Source organism: Symsagittifera roscoffensis, chromosome 1 (genome assembly GCF_963678635.1).
Source record: "Symsagittifera roscoffensis chromosome 1, txSymRosc1.1, whole genome shotgun sequence".
Lineage (NCBI taxonomy): Eukaryota > Metazoa > Xenacoelomorpha > Acoela > Convolutidae > Symsagittifera > Symsagittifera roscoffensis.
Genome location: NC_087062.1, coordinates 98,261,858 through 98,281,627, shown reverse-complemented (window position 1 = coordinate 98,281,627; position 19,770 = coordinate 98,261,858). Strand labels below are relative to the sequence as shown.

The following is a 19,770-nucleotide window of genomic DNA, read 5'->3' as shown; positions in this document are numbered from 1 at the left end:
ATTGCTTAATATGTGATGGTTGAACTTTTGGCAGAGTTTAACGGAACGAGAGAGCAAAGGTCAAACATAATTTATTCTTACAAAACGGTCAAATATTATTTTAGATCACGACAAGTCCCAGATATGCTTTTATAGGAATAACACTTTTGATTAATTTAACAGAGTTCATTGTTTACTTTATAATCTAGCAAATATTTGAAGTGATGCGTGGCTTTGACGTATGAGGCCTGTTATTAATATGATATCATGCTTCATACGTCATTAAGACCTGCATATAATACAAAAACTCGCTGGCATTGTAAAGAGAGTATAATACCATATTTCTAAAGCGAAACTGAAGGCCCGGGTTCAAAAAGGGGTCATGATTTTTCCAAATATCTTTAATAGTTTTTAAGTAGCTCATTATGGGAAAAGCAAGTTCTGATTAAAATGTAGTTGAAATTTGCAACATCAAAACTGTCTCGAGTCGCGGAGTCGCATTCAAATAAATTCTGCCCACTACAGAGCTTTGTATCAAGCATCTGATTAAAAAAACTCGAAACTATTATTTTGGTCCAAGAATCGTCTTCTTGCGATGAACTGTGTTAAATGGGCCTTGTATTTGTACAGTACTGGTACTGTACTCTACACAAAATGAATAGATTTTTTTAACCTTTGAGAACGTTTGGAAATTAGAATTCTCAAAAAGTGGAAAGCTCTAAATTGCAACAGATGTTGCATTCAACAAGAATTGAAAATGAATTTTGAGAAACAAATTTCTGTCTTGAATGCACGACAAAAAGTGCTGTTTTTATGTAAATTAGATATTCATGGTAGCAGTAAACTGTTTAAGATATATCTCGACTTGTGATAATTTCAACTAATTTTTGAAAAGTTGTGACTGGATTGATTTGTCTGCGTTTTGGACAATTTTGTCTGGAAATATGCATTGTTTTATAAAGTGAGTGGTGTTCTGCAGCGTAATTTTTGTCATTTCAGAGTGAGTGACAAGAGCGAACACAACAAGATGACTGTTAGCAATATGGCAACAGTCTTCGCGGAGAACCTGATTTTCACAGACACTGTCAACATCCAGGCAGGAGCCGCAATCCTCAGCACCATTCAAAAGAAAACTCATCTCCTTGTGCTCATTCTAGAACGCATCGCCAAACGAGTCAACCACAGTCTAAGTTGCATCGAGGATCTGGACAATGCACTGGCAGTCATTGACGCCAAATTGTCTGTGATCCAGGGCGAAGACGACGAAAGCGAAGATGCTGAGAATGTAAAGAGAAACCTGTCAATGGTGCTAGACTTGCAACTGAGCAAAGATGTGGAAAATCATCTCAACGTAAGTCGATGTTGTTGAGTCTTCATTCATTAAGTCTTTAGAGGGAGGTGATCGTGGATACTCCTCTGCGGAAGGGTCCGACCGTCTCCTCATTAAAAGGGGGTCTCTCTTTGATACTTTTTTTCAGCATCTATTTTTGGCGGTTAACCCTTCAGCTGTTCCAAAGGCGGCTCATTCGCCTATAAATACTAATTTTGAAGGGGAGTGAGCCCACAAAAAATGTGACATTTCGGTTAAAACAATCCAAATTAAATAGTTTTAACCAATTTTAAAGCGTTCCTGAGCTGAGAAAATCAAGAAAATTGGTTAGGCATTTTTTCAAATTATTTTTTTTATTGTGCTGACTTCTTTCATTTTCAGAAAATCGATTTAGTTCAAATAATGTTATGGAAGAATAAAACTCTCTCTCGTGACTGAAAGGGCGATGGTGATGACCTAATTAATCCGCCATATATGATAGTCGATTATTTTTCACTCGCAGCGACGGACTATTTATCACATGGAAATAAAACCAAATAAGGAAGGGAATTGAGTTGAAGTATGAAATAAATAAGGCAATGCTTTTAATTAGATAATATTTCAGCCCGAAGAGATGCGTCTGAAGTCGGGTACCATACCATTTTCACAAGCAGATCAAAACATTTTAAAAGAACAGCAGTCGAATGACACGAATGTGCCGAGAGACGAGTTCCTCGCCCCCGTGCATCACAGCGACGCCAGTGTGCTAATGGAACAGCGGAAGCTAACTATAAAAATCAGGTATGTCCAGTCAGATTCGCTTTGAGTATTTTTAGACCTGCGTACGAAATAATTAAAATCGAAGTAGCTTTAAATTAAGTTCGAAAAGGGAATTGCTCTTTAATCTTTAGAAGCTTAACGGGCAATTCGCGAAATGAGTAATCAAGCTGAATTTAATTCATTGATTAGCCGAAATTATTTATTAGCTTCGTCTTATACTCTGCGGTACTCGATTTGCGGGGTCCAAAATTACCGGATGGTTGGACATTTTTGGACAAAAAAGCGTTTTTTATTGCTGGGGAGGGGAGTGGGTTCAATTCTTGTCAATGTTATGCCAAAATTGAACCTAAATTTTTTTAGCATTACAATAGGCAAAAAATTTATATATATTGTAATATAATATAGTAATATATTGCAGATTATAATTGTTTTTTTTTGCCTTTTATTATTTGCAGCGCCTAACACGGTGTGTTTTTCTGAAACGCTGGGTATAAGATTATGAGTTTATGGTATAATGGTGGTGAAGTCCTGTTAGTCAACCCCCCCACCCCAGTTTAAAGGGAGCTCGGGGTCTTTGAAGAAGTGAATTCCTGCCACGACTATGAATTAGCGCAGTGTAGCTACTTCTATGACGTATTTATGATTGACATTTGATTCCTTTTAAATTGATTGCTGCTTTTACTTTAATTTACTGCATTTACTTCTGAAGCATTCATTCAGGAAGAAAAAGATATGACCTAAAACATCTGAGAAAGCACATTTTCATGTTTAAGTGTTAATGAAGGCAGCGATGAACTTATTTTATGGAACGCAGTCGGCTTTTTAAAGTTTCAACAATTTTTCAAGATTTTGTAATATTGCAGAATTTGAAATATGGTAAAACTTAAAACAAGAACTTGTAGCGGAAAGAAAACAAGACTTCACATTGTAACAAATTCAGTTCACCATAGCAAAAAAATGGGTGATAATTTGTTACAACGAGACATTCGCAAGTAGCGACCACAAGTGGCGACTTTCAAAACCCTATCTAATGCGTGCCGCTGAACTTATTGTTTCGAATTGTCGCTTGTAACGAATTGTCACCTCACGCAAACAGTTTCCTACTCAATTGAAGTTTTCCTGGGGAGGAATCAGATTTTTTCTCAGAGTTATTTTAGTATGTTTGAAATGAAGAAAAATCCTTTGATTGCTTGTCGATTTCGTTAGCTCATAAGAAATCTCCGATGATCTGTTGACTAGGTTTCCGGCCGTGAATACTTTTGTATTGATCATTTTTTGGTTGTTATTTAGGGAAAGGCTTCTAAATAACATGACAGCATTGACTTACGACGGCGCAGATGCGATGCGTAACATGGGGGACGATGACGAGGACGGAGGCTATTTTGTTCACTCCTGCAGCGACAAAACACAGTCTCTTATGATTGTGGAACCCAGAAACCCAAAATACCGAACCACAACAGATACATCACACTTGGAACCGACTACGGATTCTGAGACAAACGAAAGGGGACGTCACAATAGTCGGTCGGATGGATCTGTCAGTGATTCGAGCGACATTGCAGACGAATATTCATACAGTATGTTTTCCAGGTCTACTTACGATAATGACTCATATATGAGATATCAGAGACTAATGTCATCTGTAGAAGACCAATACAGTACACTTGGTCCAATTTCACCCCAGCCATTCAGTTTATTCTGTATACCACATCATCATTCTAACCATTCTCAGCGGGAACATTTTAGAAGAGTTTTAAGATCCTGTTTAAACTCTGTCGTTGGTCTGGTCAAAGGTGGCAAGTTGGGGCGCCGCCAGACACTTTACTAATTCTGAAATCTAAATTTTTGCTCTACCTCCTTACGTAACTCCTAAAATGTAGATCTGAATGTATATTTTGCAATTTAATCATTGAGCTGGAAAATAGTTGAATTGTATATTGAGAGCGCTTCCTCTTGAATCTGACTTTGGTTTGGTTTGATTTCATCATCTTTCTCTTCAAAACAATAACTTAATCAACACTGAATAACAAACAGTTGTATCGAAGCCTTGGCTTTCAGTTGGTCACACGATAGCTCTATTAACCAAAAATTTGAATTTTTTGTTCTTTTTTTAATCGGTTTCGTCCCACAAATTGGTTGATAATGATGAGAAGTAAGTTGTTTATTAGAAGAGTGAAGAATCTTTGTGTTTTAGAGTTATCGTGGAGGCTAACAGAGTCATGTGAACCAAGTGCTTCGATCACGGGTTCATTTTCAAACCGTCCTTTCCCTAAAATACATACGAGTCACCGAGACTACCCTGATGCCGATAGCAACCCAGGTTCAAATCCCACGGAAGGCGAAAGTAATTTAGACTTTATTCCCAACATGCTATACAATCAATTGTTTCACACTCAATCGCCTGAAAGCGACAGAAGTGCACAGTCTGCGTCCTCCCGGTCTTCATTTCAAATTTGATCGCCACCTGACAGATGTCTTTAAGATAATCTAATGTGTAGATATTTGAACTGAAACGGATCAATGACACTCAAAATGATTCCGTCCTCATTCCAATTGATTAACCCTTACGGTAAAAAAAATCTGAGCAGTCTTTATTTTTGATGTTAGATGGATAGTTTATTAAGATGATAATTGTTGTGGTGAAACTTAGTTTCATTTCTATAGGAAAAATTTATGAAATAAATCAAATTAGATTCAAGAGGAATTCTTCCTTCGTGTCTCATTTTCAGAAGATGCTAACAAATTTCAATTATTTTCGTTACTTCAGTTATTTAATTAAAGACATTTGATTAATTATCTTTTCTCCTGAAGTAAAGAAATTATTCTCTATTTATAGCTCTTTGAAAAGATTCAATAGCCCAGCATAGATATTGTTTCTGAGGTCTTAAATCATTGGTAATTGAATTGATACAAAATTGCTCCCTTCAAAGCTAAAAATTTATTGTTCCGACCATCAAAAATGGGGAGGAACTTGGTATTCGGGCGTGTTTTAGGTTTTTTATATTTGTTTTTTTACGCAAAATTAGGAGCCACAAATAATCATCAGAATAGGTTGAGTGGTATATCAAATTAAAGTTCTTTCAGTCGTAATTTGAAAGACAGCTTAAAAATGTAGGTTTGTGTAGTTCTGGATCACATCACGCAAAAGAAGACACTAATTTGAAGAAAAAAGAAAAACGTTTTTTTTTTTGTAATTATGAATGTGGTTGCAATTGTGAATGTGGTCGGCACAGCAAACGGCTATCCTTCTTTTCAATTGTTAATCAACTGAGTTAGTTTTCTTTTAAATAGATTGCGCGGTTTTGTTCATTTCGGCAAAAAAAAATTTTTTTTTGTGGTTTTTGATTTATTTCTAAGTTTATTTGAATTTTTTTCACTCTTCAATAACCAAAGAGCTAAATAACGTAAATCGTTTTTGGTCTCGAATGTGAATCTTTGTATTTTGACTTTCTTGCGGAATAAAGTTTTTTTCCAGTTTTCTAAAATTGGCTTATTTTCATGAAAAAATGGCAATCATGGAAGTTTATGGATATCAGATTTTTTTTTTGGATCATATGTTTGTTATTCGTGCGTCAACAAGTGCCGTCTAGCTGGCAAATAGACTTTTTCCTCTTAGATAAGTTTTCCTACAAATGTGAAGATGACGTTAGAGTTATATTTTTAATGCTAATTTCGTGTTATTTTGGTTGAAAACCAGCTCCGACTTTTTCTTGCGAGAGCAAGTGACTTGTAATCGGGAACTAGACTTCTTTCCCATAAACAACTTTTCTCCCAAAAAATCTTGCAGTTACTTGCAAGTATAGGCTGCGCTGACATGCTCAGTTTCACTAAACTTTCTTGAAAATTCAAATACTACTTTTTAGTTCAATTGGGGTACTAATTATTTTTCTTGAACATAATTATTCAAAAGCAAGTTTTTGTGGTTTTCGTCCTAGTTTTCCGTTTTTTTTTCAAATGCAACTTTTGCTGGGGTTTTTTAACTTTTGATTCAAAAAGTTCTCACTATTATTGAAAGTTGCTCTGTAGATATTTTTCTACTCCTTTTTCTAATATTTATATTGTTTTTTTTCTCGGCTCAACGTGCTAGACGTATGGTATGTCGGCTTATTACACTTATTTTTCGCAGTTTCAGAGGCAATTATTAAAAAAATGATTTTTCCTGTTTCAGGAGAGATAGGTTAATAAAATTTTCTTTTAAAAGTTTTGTAGCTTGGATATTTTTATGTGTACAGTTTTGTTTTCGAGGGTCAACCCCGGTGTTTGCCCTAGTTGAAGCTCGTTGATTGTTTCTCAGCGCTTGTTAAGGCTATTTACAAACATCATCCGAGACCAAGGTATTAAATTTTTGTATGTAGTTTTATCGACTTTCTTGTCTTCTATTTAATATCTTGTAATGCAAGGTTTTAATTGTACCGCAAGTATTTACTTATGAGAGGAATGTCTTGTAATCAGGAACTAGACTTTTTTCACGAAAATAACTACTTAATTTTTTCAGGTGAAAATTGAATAGTCGGACTTGCGTTTGTCTTCTCAAGTTTGTCGGCTTAGTTGCCACATCGCGGATTTTTCTTCTGCTGTAAGCAATTTTCAATATAGTTGCAAGTGTTTGTCAATGCAGTTTCACGGATGGTTTTAGACTTCTTCGCAAAATCATTTTTTGGCTAATCTGATGCCTGCTCAAAGATTTTCAGCTTTGTTTTCGCTTCGTAAGTTGTGTTCCATTGCTAATTTAATAATCAAATGTCTTGCTTGGCATCATTTTTTTTATCGAGACATACGAAATATTGAGAGCATCTTGGTTTTTATCAATATTTTTCAATTTTGTCTTTTTGTTTGTGTTGTATCGCAAGTGATTCGAATCTCCACTTGGCCACTTTGAATAATTTTTTTGTGTCAACTGTTTCTTCATGTTCAAAGGTTTCCGGTAGTCTAATATTCTGATAGTAACCTCAAATGGTGTCATATGAAGGTTGATTATAATCTTCTAAATGTCGGTGAAGGCAGTGAAGACAGTTATATAGGTTGCGTTACTTTCTCGTTTTCGAGATAAGCCTTAAGTTTGTTCACGCCTTATTTGTTCTTTTGCGATTTGATTTTTTTGAACTATAATTCAAATTCTTTTTCTGAAAAAAAAAACAAATAACGGTCTACAATTACGAAAACTGAAACTTTTCTAGTATGGCTTAATTTTCTTAAGTTCTAAGGGTTGACTGTAAGTTGTTCTGAAAATTCAAAGAGCCATCAGGTATTTTTTTCTTTGAAAGTTGCTTTTTTGATAATTTCATTGACACTATTCCAACTGTTTGATATGTTCGTTCGTCTGTTTGCTAAGGCGCTTTGAAAAATTTGGAGCTCAAGTTTGTATGTGGGCACAACTGGTAAAGAGTAATGAACGTAGTCAGCATTGAAGAGTAATGAACTTAGTGAGTACTCTTATATAGGTCTTGAAGATTTTTTTGGTTTTTTAGGAAAAAGTCTTAAACTTTGTTCTCGCTAAATTTTGATTTTTTGCGGTTTGACTTTTGATTTTTTTTCAGTTCACTTCTTTTTTTGTTAAAAAGAAGGCAAACTTTACTATCGAACAGCACCATATAAAGGTCAAGAAAAACACGATCGATTTCTAATTTCGAGAATGGAAATTAATTATCAGATTTCCCAGCTTTACCTATTGATCCAATTTTCTCAAATTGAGTTAATTTAAACAAAAAAGTGTCCATCATAAATTGTTCTTCAAACTCAAAGAGCCTTACGGCCACTTTCAAAAAATGAAGGTTTTTTGAAAAAAAAGGTCCGTTTTTTTTCAGTTTTCTTGCGTTCATTACTCTTTTCCAACTGTCAGTTGGCTATATTCAAGTTTTGTCGGCTTAGTCACCAATTCATTGCGAAAGGGAGCTAGCGAGCGTATTGTAATTTATGAATGTTTTTCTAGCCCGACTATAAAAAGGGTAATGTAATTTATGAATGTTTTTCTAGCCCGACTATAAAAAGGGCTGATTTTGATGCAAAACTTGGGCGATTTAAAAGGAGGTGTTCGACACGCTTTTTTGGTAGCTAGTGTTCCATATTACAAGCGCACATGGCAAAGATAGAGGGTCTTACGGCTCGTAATCTCCAGGCCAGAGGTTCAGGCTGATGACAATTTTTCAGTGTACAAGAACGTAGTGATTTCACTCACGTAAGTCTAAATGATTTTTGTTTTCAGAAAATAGTCTGAAAATGCTCTAATAACTACAGAAGTGCATTCATACGTATTAATGCATGTATGAGTTCAATTCAAATTCATCTGCTAAAAGCTAGGTAGACTGCGCTCTCTAATTACGAATGCGAGAATGGGGCGAAAACAAAAAACGTGATCCACTGATTTAAATTTTATGATTTCACTTTGATCCAATTTGTTAAATTATTTTAATGTCATCAAAAACGCCGTTTCAATCTTAAAATGTTCTTGAAATTGAAAGAGCTTTAACCTGATTTTTTTTTCTTCAATGGTTAAAAAAAGTTCGAACGTTTCTTGTTATTTTACATTTTTCCAACCTTCTATTGGCTGTTTTTTTTTCAAAGCTTATTTTGGGCTCATTTTGTTGCCTTTTTGGCTCTAATTTTTGCTGTTTTCTAACTTTTATTCGCGAAGTTTAGGTTTGCCTCAAATTTCGTTTCAGTGCTTTTTTACCGCTAAGAATCGTCTCTCTGGGCATGTTTTCTTGGCCTCAAAATGAGTTTCCCTCTATTCGAGAAAAACGTATAAAAGTTCAAGAGACCTTGATGCTTCTCCGAGCATTTTTTCGACTAAGTCTTTCTTCTGTTTTTTTTCTGTCGAATAGCTCACCATGCTTTGTTTGAGGTTCATCGCAAATGATCAGAAGCTGTGCTTAAAACTGCTTCAAAAATTATGTTGTTTGACAATGCTTCAAAAAGTCTTTAGTTGAATAACACTTTTCCAACAGTCCGTTGGCTTAGTTTTTCCTTTTCTATGGAAGCTCTTTTCTCGTTTTTTTTTTGTAGGAGCTGTACTTACGTTCTCTAAAGTGAAAAGGGCGCTTGCTTCTGAGCTTCAAACAAGATTTATTTTAAGAATTTTCTGTGGAATTAAAATAACTAATTATTGGGTTTTCCCTAATCGGGTTAGTTTCATTTGATAAAGTGCCGAATATGCAAATGACCCGTATAATTCAAGTAGTGGGTTGTACTCTTAGTTAAGAATAACTAAAATCTATTTCAACACAGCTTTTTCAAATAAATTAAATCAACTTCTTTCAATTGTTGGATGTTTTTCACATGTTTAATGAAAAACACGCAAAACTGGACACACCAAAGCTGGACGCAAAATTGTCCACGCAAAATTCAACCTTATAAAAATAGCATGAGCTATATCAGTATCCCCTCGGTAAATGACGGTAAATTGATCGAATAATATTTAATTTGGTGGTGTCAGATTGTGAGATGGTCACATAGTTTGACAGATGATGAAGGCCGATCTTCACACAGTTTCACTAGCTAAATATTTTCGTCGCTCTGATTATCATTAGAGAAAGAAGTGGCAGTTTTTCTTTTTTTTTGTTGATATAAGGCAAATTTGCCGTTTTTCTGTTTGTGGAAAATGTTTAATCTTCTAAAAACTGGTAGTTTTAAAAGTGGTAAGAACAGTGGTTTCATTAGGTAAGTGTGTGCGTGTGCCTGGAGAGCTGAAAACCCGAAAGTTTTTTAAAAGTGGTTTTATGCTTCCGGTTTTATTTCAATTTTGTATTTTTTGGCTTGTGTTGGAAACTTGAAATAATGAAGAAATTTTGCAGGATTAGATTTCACGTCATGAACGTTGTAAACACGCTTATATATGTCTTATTATTATTTTTTTCTAAGTAAAACGTTTAAAATAGTTGACGCTCAGATTGAAGTTTCGGGGTTTGACTTACAATGTATTTTAACATTCAGTTCCTTTCTTTTGTTGAAAGGAAGGCAAACTCCACTATGGAACACAAGAAGTGTAAACGTCACGAAAAACGTGATCGACCGTTAGTTTCAACAGTGGATTTTAAGCAGGTTTCCCACCGGAATAGAGAATTTGCTTTTTGATCACGTTTTCTCAAATTGATTTAAATTTATCAAAAAATCGAAAATCATTGTTTTTTCTTGAACTTCAATGAGCCTTAAGGCCATTTATTTTCTTTGATATTCAAACGTTTTTTTCGAAAAGCAAGTCAGTATTTTTTGTTTCCTTATGCTCATGTCTTTTTCCAATTGTCTGTTGGCTATATTTCCGTTTTGTTGCATCTTTTATTATACTGTCGGTTGTTTTTGTTTATTTCTTGATGTATTTTTTTTGCTTAGAATCCACAATTTCGAACACTCAGGCTCCCGAAAATGCGCGAAATTGAATTATGGTTCACGCATGCGATAACCAAGCGTTATCAAATCGGAAAATTACTTTTTTCTATGAAAACAATTTATGTAAATCGTTTTGATTTTTGTTTATTTTGTTCATACACAAGCGAAGGGCAGTTAACAATGTGATCAGCAAGGCTATTGCAATCGCTTTCTAGAGTTTCCCCTGCTAATAACTTTGCTTACAGAATGGTCAAATTAGAAATGGTTAATTTTGGTTCTGTTCATAATCAATTTTCTGCGTCTCCAGCACACCTAGTCTGAAGTTCCTGGGTTGGAATCTGATGAAAAGCAGTTTTTATTTCAAACAAAATATTCACTTCCAAAAATACTGCTATTTACATTGTAGTTGCTTTTGGGTTTGTGATTTACTTCTGCCTGATTGTTGATTTACTTTTACCTAAAATACTTTTGCGTATTTTTTAGTAGCCTTGACTGCGTATATTTTCTTTTTAATTCGCATAAAAAAAATTTTCCGCCCAAATGATTTCGGCTCATGTTTTATTAGCTTAGTGATCTAATTTTGAATCTTTTCAAGGAAACATAATTTTTATTCTTGCCTCTACATCGTACAAAACGCTACAATGTAGTTCAAAATTTTCATCACAACAATGTTGTTTTTGGTTCTACGGGAACTTACTCAAGTTTTGTCGGCTCAGTTGTCGCTCAAGAAATGTGTTTGGGTTTTGAATAAAAGCCGTCGATGGTGTTTCTGGACAATTTTTTTTTCTGCAAATAGAACATATTTCCTGACAAAATCTTGAAGTTTTACCTGTAGTTTGTTCAGTTGTTTCCATTTTTTTGGACCTAAGGGCTATCGTTTTTTTTTCCTGTCTGCTAGCTGGAATTGTTAGTTTTATGTGGTATCACAAAAGGTGAAGAGTGAAAGAAGTCCTAATAGTTTTTTTTTAAAGTTTTTTGGTTGAACTGGCGTCTACTCAAGTAGTTTCGGCTTGGTTGCCGCTCGATAAACTTTCTGAATGCTGTAGTGATTATTAGAAGTAGTTTTTTTGACATTATTCAAGTTCTTTTCAATCCAAAATAAAGGCGTCCGTCTTATTTTCTATTCGCTAACTTGTAATGCTATTTTCGCGTGCTATCACATTTTGTGCGAAGCGTAGAAAGTTAAGATATATAAATTTTGTTTCCGGTAACTAAGATAGGTAATGTTGTAATGGGTGATAATCTTTTGGGGTCACTTCAGCAATCAAACCATCCCAGTTGACAAAAGTGCTGTCCGATTTCAATTTGATTCAGAGTTAAACAGCGAAATGGCCAGCCATTCCTTGTCGTATGTGAGACCTGATATGAAATATTTCACTAACATCCGTGCATTTGCGAGTAAATGGCTAAAGAAAATTAAGTTTTTATTGAGTTTGAGGAATTGTTGACAATGAATAAAAAATATATTCACTCATATTTGAAAAATGAAAATCATTTTTTTTTTTCGTTTTCCATCGAAATTTTTGACACCGAAATGTAACTATTAGCTGATTAATTTAAAATGGTGTTTTATTCGTCAGTTTCTGAAGTTTTTCCATGCCAGTTGAAATAGCAGATTATCGGTCATTACTGGTTTGCGTAATTAGTTTTTCGGATCCTCATCGAACCATGACATACTAGAAGGGTGTTTTTTCGAGGTTTTTATCTTGTCATTGATAAAAACGCGTAGAACAAGTTGGTATCAGTTTTCAGTCATTATTCGGATCCCAAAAAAGAGTCGTCGGCGTGGAGAAAAATATTTTGAATGTTATCATTTTGAGGCTTAATTTGAATTCAGCAAATTTTTAAATAAATTTCATTTTTTTAGGTTGTGAAGCCTGTAGTAAACAAGGTCTTTAAATACAAGTGAACGCACCATCACAAAAACAAATGCAAACAAAAATTCTATCAGTTTTTATAGATATAGAGCCGTTTGTTTGTGATCGGGAGATCTCGGATAAAATCCTGCCACTGACGTGACTTAATTGAAAAACCATTATCACAAGGCATGAATGAGATTGAACTAGATTTTACTCTATTAGTATTTAAGTGATTTGAATTCTCAAAGTGCACGTCAAAGTGTTCTGAAACGTTTTTGGACTGGTATACTGACCAAAAGTTTCTGTACTTACGATACAAACTTCGGAATCTTAGTTTTCAATATTACAAATAACCTAATAACTGCTAAAGGCTAATGTTTCAGACTACGACAAATTCGTAATCGCCAGATGCTCCAGTTATTCATTATGTTCCGACTTTCGAAGAAAACAGAATTTTAATGCTCGTTGTGGTTTTTTATTCAGTCAATTTTCGCCGATCGAAAAAATAGTTTTCAGCAAAAACTTTTTATAACCAATTGAAGATATCAGCTTCCTGAGTTCAAATTTAAAAAGGTTTTTTTACCTCCGATCATTTTTTGTAAAGTTCTGGGGGTTTGAAAATTTCCAAATTGGCCATGTTCTGGACTAAATTGTGCGCGCTTTGAAGAGTTTATTCATAATGCTGAGAGCGTAACGCGAATTATTTATGTGTGGCGAATCATCTTGCTCAACAAAGTTATTCCAAATTGAATTGAGGCTAGCTGATCGGTCGTAATAATTTCCGAAGTCGTAATAATTGATATTGTCCAATATTCGATAGCTTTTCGATATTTTCTTTTCCCAAAAACTATTTGATATGAATTAAAGGTCAATCGGAACATTAAGAGCTTTGCCCTGATATACGAGCAGTCTTGTTTCTTTCCCTGCTTGTTTTTGTTCCGACTTTCGTAACGAAAGTAACGGAATATTTGTGATCGTGATGGGTTTTTTTCTTCAGACAAATTTCGACTTTTAACTAGCCTTTTTTGACGGGATTTTTTATGTCATTCAAAAGATATTGTTGTCCTGAGCTTAAATTTGAAAAGATATTTTACTTGTGATTATTTTTCGTAAAGTTATTTTAAGATTGCCATTTTGGCCAATTTGGGACAATTAACGCGCGATATATTTCGCGCTATTAACGCGTAAGCGGAGATTTAATCCGTCTTAGAAATCGTTCAAATTGTTTGAAGGAAGCTTATTTGCCATAATCGATTTGTTACTAGGAGTGAAATCTATCACTTTGTACTTTATATGGCGTGTGGGGGGATGAATTTCACAAAAAAAATCTCAAATTTCAAATAAAATATTTATTTATATTTATTACATTGAATTTTTTCATATTATTACTGCTGCATAGACCTTAAGAGGCTGTCGGAACATTCAGGGTCTCGCCCTGATACGAGCAGCCTTGTTGTCTTTTGTCACTTTGTAGAGATCCTTTTTGCCGTCTCTATTTCAAAGTTCTGCATTCAATGCGTCAATCAATTTAATCCGAAAAATTTTTAGAACAGCATTGTTGTGTATTGCCAGAGCAGATGAATTTTTTTGTTGTTTGATTGCTTTCGAAAAGTATGATTTGAACCAGCTGACGGGAATTTAGAAATTTACCGTATTTTTCATGCAATAGAAACTGCCCTCTAGAATTGCATTTTAAAGTGTTTGCGAACAATTTTTGTTGCGTTATTTAAGAGTCAGTGAACGTAGTTGAGATTCTTATATAGGTCTCGATGTTTTTTTTTTCGTTTTTTTTTTCAGGAAAAGTCTAAAATTTGTTCAAGCTCAGTTTCACTTTTTCGCGGTTTTACTTCCGATTTTTTTTGAGGTCAGTTCAGTTTCTTCGTTAAAATGAAAGGAAACTCCACTCGAACAGCGAAGGTGTAAAGGTCATTTGTAAAGGTTTACTTGCGTTCATTGACTTTTTTCCAACTGTCTGTTGGCTATGTTTTGGTATTAGCTGTATTTTTTTGATCAATTAGAAGGTGCGCAATCAAAACATACCTGCTGATTCGATTGTGTTGTAAACACTCTGGCGAAAACTTGATGAGGTTGTTTCTCCACTCGTCAATTTTCTCAAGATTGTTTTCAAGTGTAGTTTTAAAAATTGAACATTGTACTTCATAATCGCTCGTTTTGTACGCAAACAAATTACGTGAAAGATTTTAATTGTCATAATTCTTAATAGTTGAATAATGCATGAAAAATGCAATCCGAAGCCAGTTTTTGAGCACGCCTATTGTTGTTGATTTCTACAGGTAAACTTCATTTACAGCCGAAACTTCTTTGTAATCGAATTATGATGGTCCCATTAAAAATATATACTCGAGTTTCGGCGACTGTTCAATTAAAATATCATTTAAGCATAGATTGTTGATTTAGCGATATTGTTTATTTAATCGATATTTTTCTGAAAAATGAATCCACGAAGGTTTATTTTGGAAAACAGTTTATTTTCAGAGACTATTTTGCCTCAAAATGAGTCGAAAATTAAGTCGGATTTCTTTCCGAATTCAATAGTTTCTCTGCCCGCGACAGTTAACAGCAGCAATTGTTCAGCTTTATCGACTGCCCGAGACTCACAGTCCGAGATGTCCGTCGCGACTACACCGAGGAACACTTCGGCATCCGAAGCACTGGAGTCCTATTTGAACACGCACTTTGCCGCCACTCCTATGCTCGCCACTCCAAGAAACTCAAGACAGCAAACGGAGCATTCGGCTTCGAGTTCTTCTGCTTCGACTTATCGACAAAATTCAGTGCGACAAAATAATATCAAGAATGTTCCGAACTTGGAGCGGAGTAATGTTACGTCCTTTACTTCGAAAGATATGGGACAAACTAGTACGCCCCGCGAAGTAATTTACACAGATACTAGACATAACGTGGTAAATGCAGTTAGTTCGGATATCTACATGGAAAAACGAGTTGATCCGACTTACTACATGCAAAACCGAAGTGACCCGAGCGTGTGCATCGAAAACCGAAATGCAGTAAACGTGAATAGAAACAGGGAAAGTATTAGAAGGAGTTCCCATGTATCAAACAGCCCAAATAACTCGGAGCATTCTGTGAATTCGTCAACTTCTCAGCTCCTAAGCACTTTGGACAAGCTAAGAGACAAATTGAAACAGCCTTCAGAAATGAACAGATCAAATGAAGTTTTCCTAGCGTATCCTCAGACTTATGCATATCCTACGACTCAGCAGTCGCATTTGACCTCGGCCTACTCAATGATTCAGTACCCTGGACAAGGCAGTTACATGAGTTCGCAAGAGTTGAATGCAGGTGATAATGGTTCTCAAATGCATGTTGGCAACCATCAATACAATTTCTCTGTAGAAGGTCATGCTTCAAAATCTAACAAATGTGAAGTAAGCTCGAAGACTCCGAATACAAAAGGAAGTTTCTCGCCAATGGATTTGGCAAAGTTAGCCGAGGAGCCCATCAGTTCGACAGGACTCGCCGTGAGGCCAAAGTTTGAGAGACCACCGAAGATATCGAACCAGCCGAAAAGTACTCGGAGTTTGGACGCATCCGACAAGCTACGCAAAGGAGGAAATCTGCGTCGGAGTCGTAGCCTAGCAACTTCTTCAAGAAAAAGTCAATCGAAGGAAGTTGTTAACGCGCCTCAAAACATAAACTGGGAAGAAAATTTAGACCCCAACTGTTTAGAGAATAACGGGGCTGTTACTCCTAGAAACGAAAGCTTACATGCTAAAGAAATGTTGAAAAATTTGGACCAGAAGTATTCTAAAGACAATCAGACCTCGTATTTATTCAAAACTACGCATAAAACGTTTCCAAGTCATCAGCAGGATTTCGACACAGTTTCAGTTGCAAGTGTAAAATGTCCAACTTGTGTTCCGAAACCTCTCAGGCGGCGGGCGTCTTCGTTGGACCGAAACGCAACAGCTAGCCCAAAAATATCAGCAAATGCAAGCCCTGTTAGTAACGTGTCACGAAATTTTGTTCATTCAAAACCAGCAGGTTCTACATCGAGATCAGATTCAAAAAATCATGCGAGTGGAAATCATTTTTCGAAGCCTGCACCTAAGCCTCCGAAGTCTAGCTTCAAATCTTCAACAGTTAATGTTGAAACGAGTGTTGAAAGTGAGTTTCCGTCTTTCAAGCCTTTGCCGAAAGAATTTGGATCTCAAAGTTGTCATGATCTTTTTGTTCTTCCACCAGTTGAGCAGCAGTCAAGTCAAAGTACATCTGCAGGTTATAAAAATCTCCCAAAAACAACTGATTTCAGAAGCAGCAAAACTGAGACAGTAGATTACAGTAAGGCTACTGAGCGCTCACCTTTCATAATTGGTGTAGTTTCGAAAACTTCAAACATTTATTCGTCACAATCTAATCATATCAGTTCGGGTTATCCCAAAACTTCGGAACATGAAACAGATTCTCGGAATACTGGGTTTAAATCAGGGCCTACGCAGGATGTTGAAGTTCCCAAGTTGAATTTACCTTCGCAGAATCAACAGCAGTCTAACGAGAGTTTTGTGAGTGCGTTTGATCACGTGCCCTTGAGATGCAGTACACCCCGCAGTCTCATACCAAGCAGCAGACCTCTGTTGTCGCAATCGTCCAATGCGACTTCAACTAGACAAAAGTCGGGCATGACTGACTTGGAGTCGTTTCGAATCCTAGCCATGTCGTCGGAAAGTGAAGATAACCTGGACAGAATCATGGTACACGACAACAAGCAGCAAGGTATAATAACGTTTTTTTTTTCAATAATTCGAGTTCAAAAAAGAGTTTTTCAGCTTCGAGATAGAGTATGCATATTGAAGATATTCAGCGATTTTTTATTTTGATTTTTGTTTTCTTGCTTTTTCATTTTATTTTATAACGATTAAGAAATATTCTTGTCAAAGGATATTTGCTCTGAAGTAATATTAATTGAATTGAAATATGGTCATTTGTAGGTAGCAGTCGAACGATTCCACCACTGTCTATGCTGGAAACCAATAATGGCCAACAGCCGATAGACTCACTGAAACATCTGGTGAAAGACATGGCAGAAGTGACCAGTCGAACCAACCGACTAGCCGACTCCTCATTTAACGCTTCAAGTAGCACTGCAGCCGAAGGAGAGGAGTGGGAAAAATCGACAGTCGGCGAGAACAGCATAATCACCCGATCTACACTAGACGCGCTGAAGTTGGTCGAAAATGGATCGGACGAGTTGCAGAATAATATCAATGCCCACTTAGACTCAATGAGAATGTTTGCTTCAAACAGTATATCATCAAACTAATTGTACAAGGCTGATTGAGTCAAGTGTTTTCAACTCTCAAATTGTCATACTTTGTAAATTAAAATTAGTGGAATTTTTACATAGCTTAATTGAAGTATTCTCAGTATTTGATTTTGAATAATCAACTTGAACTGAGTAGAACAATGAATAGAACACTTTTAAGCTTTGAATTTCAATCAAGTTCGACAGAGAATGGGGCGTAACTAACCTTACCAGTTTTTGAAGTTGTTTAAGGAAAAGGGCTTGTTATCAAAATCGATAGCATGTGAATCTTTTATGGGGCTTTTGAAAACAACGGGAAGAAAGGCAGTCCAAAAACACTTTCTGAAAAGTTATCAAATCATGTTCTATTAGTTTTCACTTTCTGGATAAGATTTGATCTCAATGGTGATATCGACCTCAAAACCTGCGTAGATTATGCAAGGGATGATTTGAGAAGGTATTTGAATTGAGTTGCTACTCTTTCTTAGCTAAGCCAATAATTTGGACTTAAAGTTTTAGGAACTTGAGGACAAGTCGCTTTTTTCTGTCGGAATCAAGAAGATCGGAATCACTTTGTTCACAGAACTTACCAGTTTTTTTTTCATCAGCGTATCAATTTCCAGCAAATAATTTTTCACGCGTGGAGTACAGAGTAACACATGCTTGGAACGACCAAATTGCCGGCTCTGAGTCCGATCAACAGGACTACTTTTTGCAAACGGAAGAGTTTTTTGGAAAAATTTAATTTTGACAAGTATGGTCTATCTTATTTTTTTAACGCCGTAGCCTGCAAAGCATGGGCGCTTCTTGCGATCTAGGCAAATTTCACTAATTCAAGGTCATTTTGTTCATTCTTCAGGTATTTTTTTTCCAAATATTTTGCTGACATTTTATATATTTGTTGGTTTAAGCTACGATTTGAGGTTTAATTTGCCTGAATTTTCGTTTTTTTTTCTATTTGCTCCTAATCACACAAAAGGGTATGGATATAGGGGATAGTGATTATTAATAAATATATATCAGAGCCAAATCGTGGGTACCCCTGATGGCCCCCATGTATTAACATAGGCTATAGATATCCGATCATCACATTATGTGAAAAGATAGGGAATAGATTTCGCAATGTATTAAGTTAGGTAAAAGATTTCCCAATGTTTTAAGTTAGATTATAGATTTCCCTATATAATAAGTTAGGTAATAGATTTCAGAGGTAAGTTTCATTTTGACGCTCCAATGTATTAACCTTGCCATGAACTAAGATAGAGATTAGACTACATAAGATGGGCGTTCGGTTCGTCTGCGTAGAGAACAGAGTTTGTAATATTTTAAAATACAAGTTTTCCTTTCCATGGTAAGAGAACTGTAAGAAAAACGAATTAATAGTAGTTTTCTACAAAACTTTAGTTTTTAGAAAAATTTTGTGGCGTGCATCATCTGATTGTTACTGAACTCATACTTGAAATTCACTGCCTCATTCAATACTTGTTTATATTTTGCTATATGTCCATCTCCAGAATCTTCCAATGTTCGGTTTTGCAGTCCTTCATAGCTAAACTTATATATTTGACTTGTACTACCGTAACAGATATAAGCCTCACTGCAGAGGCACACAATATTTCGGTGCATCTGAATTCCTTCATGTCTTATCCTAGTACTCTCTCGTTGTGTTTTATGTGCTTGGAGCAGCGTGTACGGGAAAAGACAGTGTTTTTTGGATCTGATAAAAATTGTTTTTTCAATCCTTGTTTCATTTTTCAGTCCTTTCTGCTCGCTTACTGGGAAGGATACATTCATAAAAAGCTTCTTCTTAAGTAAAATAGAAAAAAAAATTGGTAAATTTTAATTTTCTTGAACTAGTTATCCCAGAAAAAATATATCGAAACGTCCATAATACACTTTCAAAATTCTCAACTTGGCGTACTGTAGTTTTGAAAAACCTACTAGTTTTAGCTGGTGCTGTTCTATAGTAGAAGTAACAAGCCCCACTTCATACAAAAGTTATCCACATTTTTTGAATCGCTTGTAGAAGTGAGAGCTGATAGCTCAATAGGTTTTTTCGTCATCAAGATACTTTGTCCTTGTATGCTTTCATCTGTCAATTACTTGATAACCATAGGAAATTTTTGCTAGCAGTTTAATTGTTTCGGCTACTACAAGAAATAAAAGACTGTCATCGCCGTCTTGCCCAGGATCAACAAAAGATTTAAAAAAAAACTGTGGATTACTTTAGGTGGTGT

General features: G+C 35.5%; 2 protein-coding genes across 2 annotated transcripts in view; both read left to right on the top strand.

Moving 5' to 3' along the window:
• Window positions 1-4,845, top strand: part of LOC134853213 (unconventional myosin-IXb-like) — a gene marked incomplete in the record, with an annotated part of 62,596 nt that extends 57,751 nt beyond the window's left edge. Inside the window, 4 exon segments of the mRNA XM_063869175.1 lie at window positions 979-1,330; window positions 1,914-2,089; window positions 3,359-3,645; window positions 4,263-4,845. Coding sequence (XP_063725245.1) covers window positions 979-1,330; window positions 1,914-2,089; window positions 3,359-3,645; window positions 4,263-4,525 — 1,078 coding nt within the window.
• Window positions 4,846-14,443: 9,598 nt separating this feature from the next.
• LOC134853205 (uncharacterized) lies at window positions 14,444-17,649 on the top strand. The gene is made up of 2 exons (XM_063869166.1): window positions 14,444-17,004; window positions 17,220-17,649. The coding sequence occupies exons 1-2, from the start codon at window positions 14,703-14,705 to the stop codon at window positions 17,549-17,551; spliced, it is 2,634 nt and encodes an 877-aa protein (XP_063725236.1). The 5' UTR covers window positions 14,444-14,702; the 3' UTR covers window positions 17,552-17,649.
• Window positions 17,650-19,770: the final 2,121 nt, after the last annotated feature.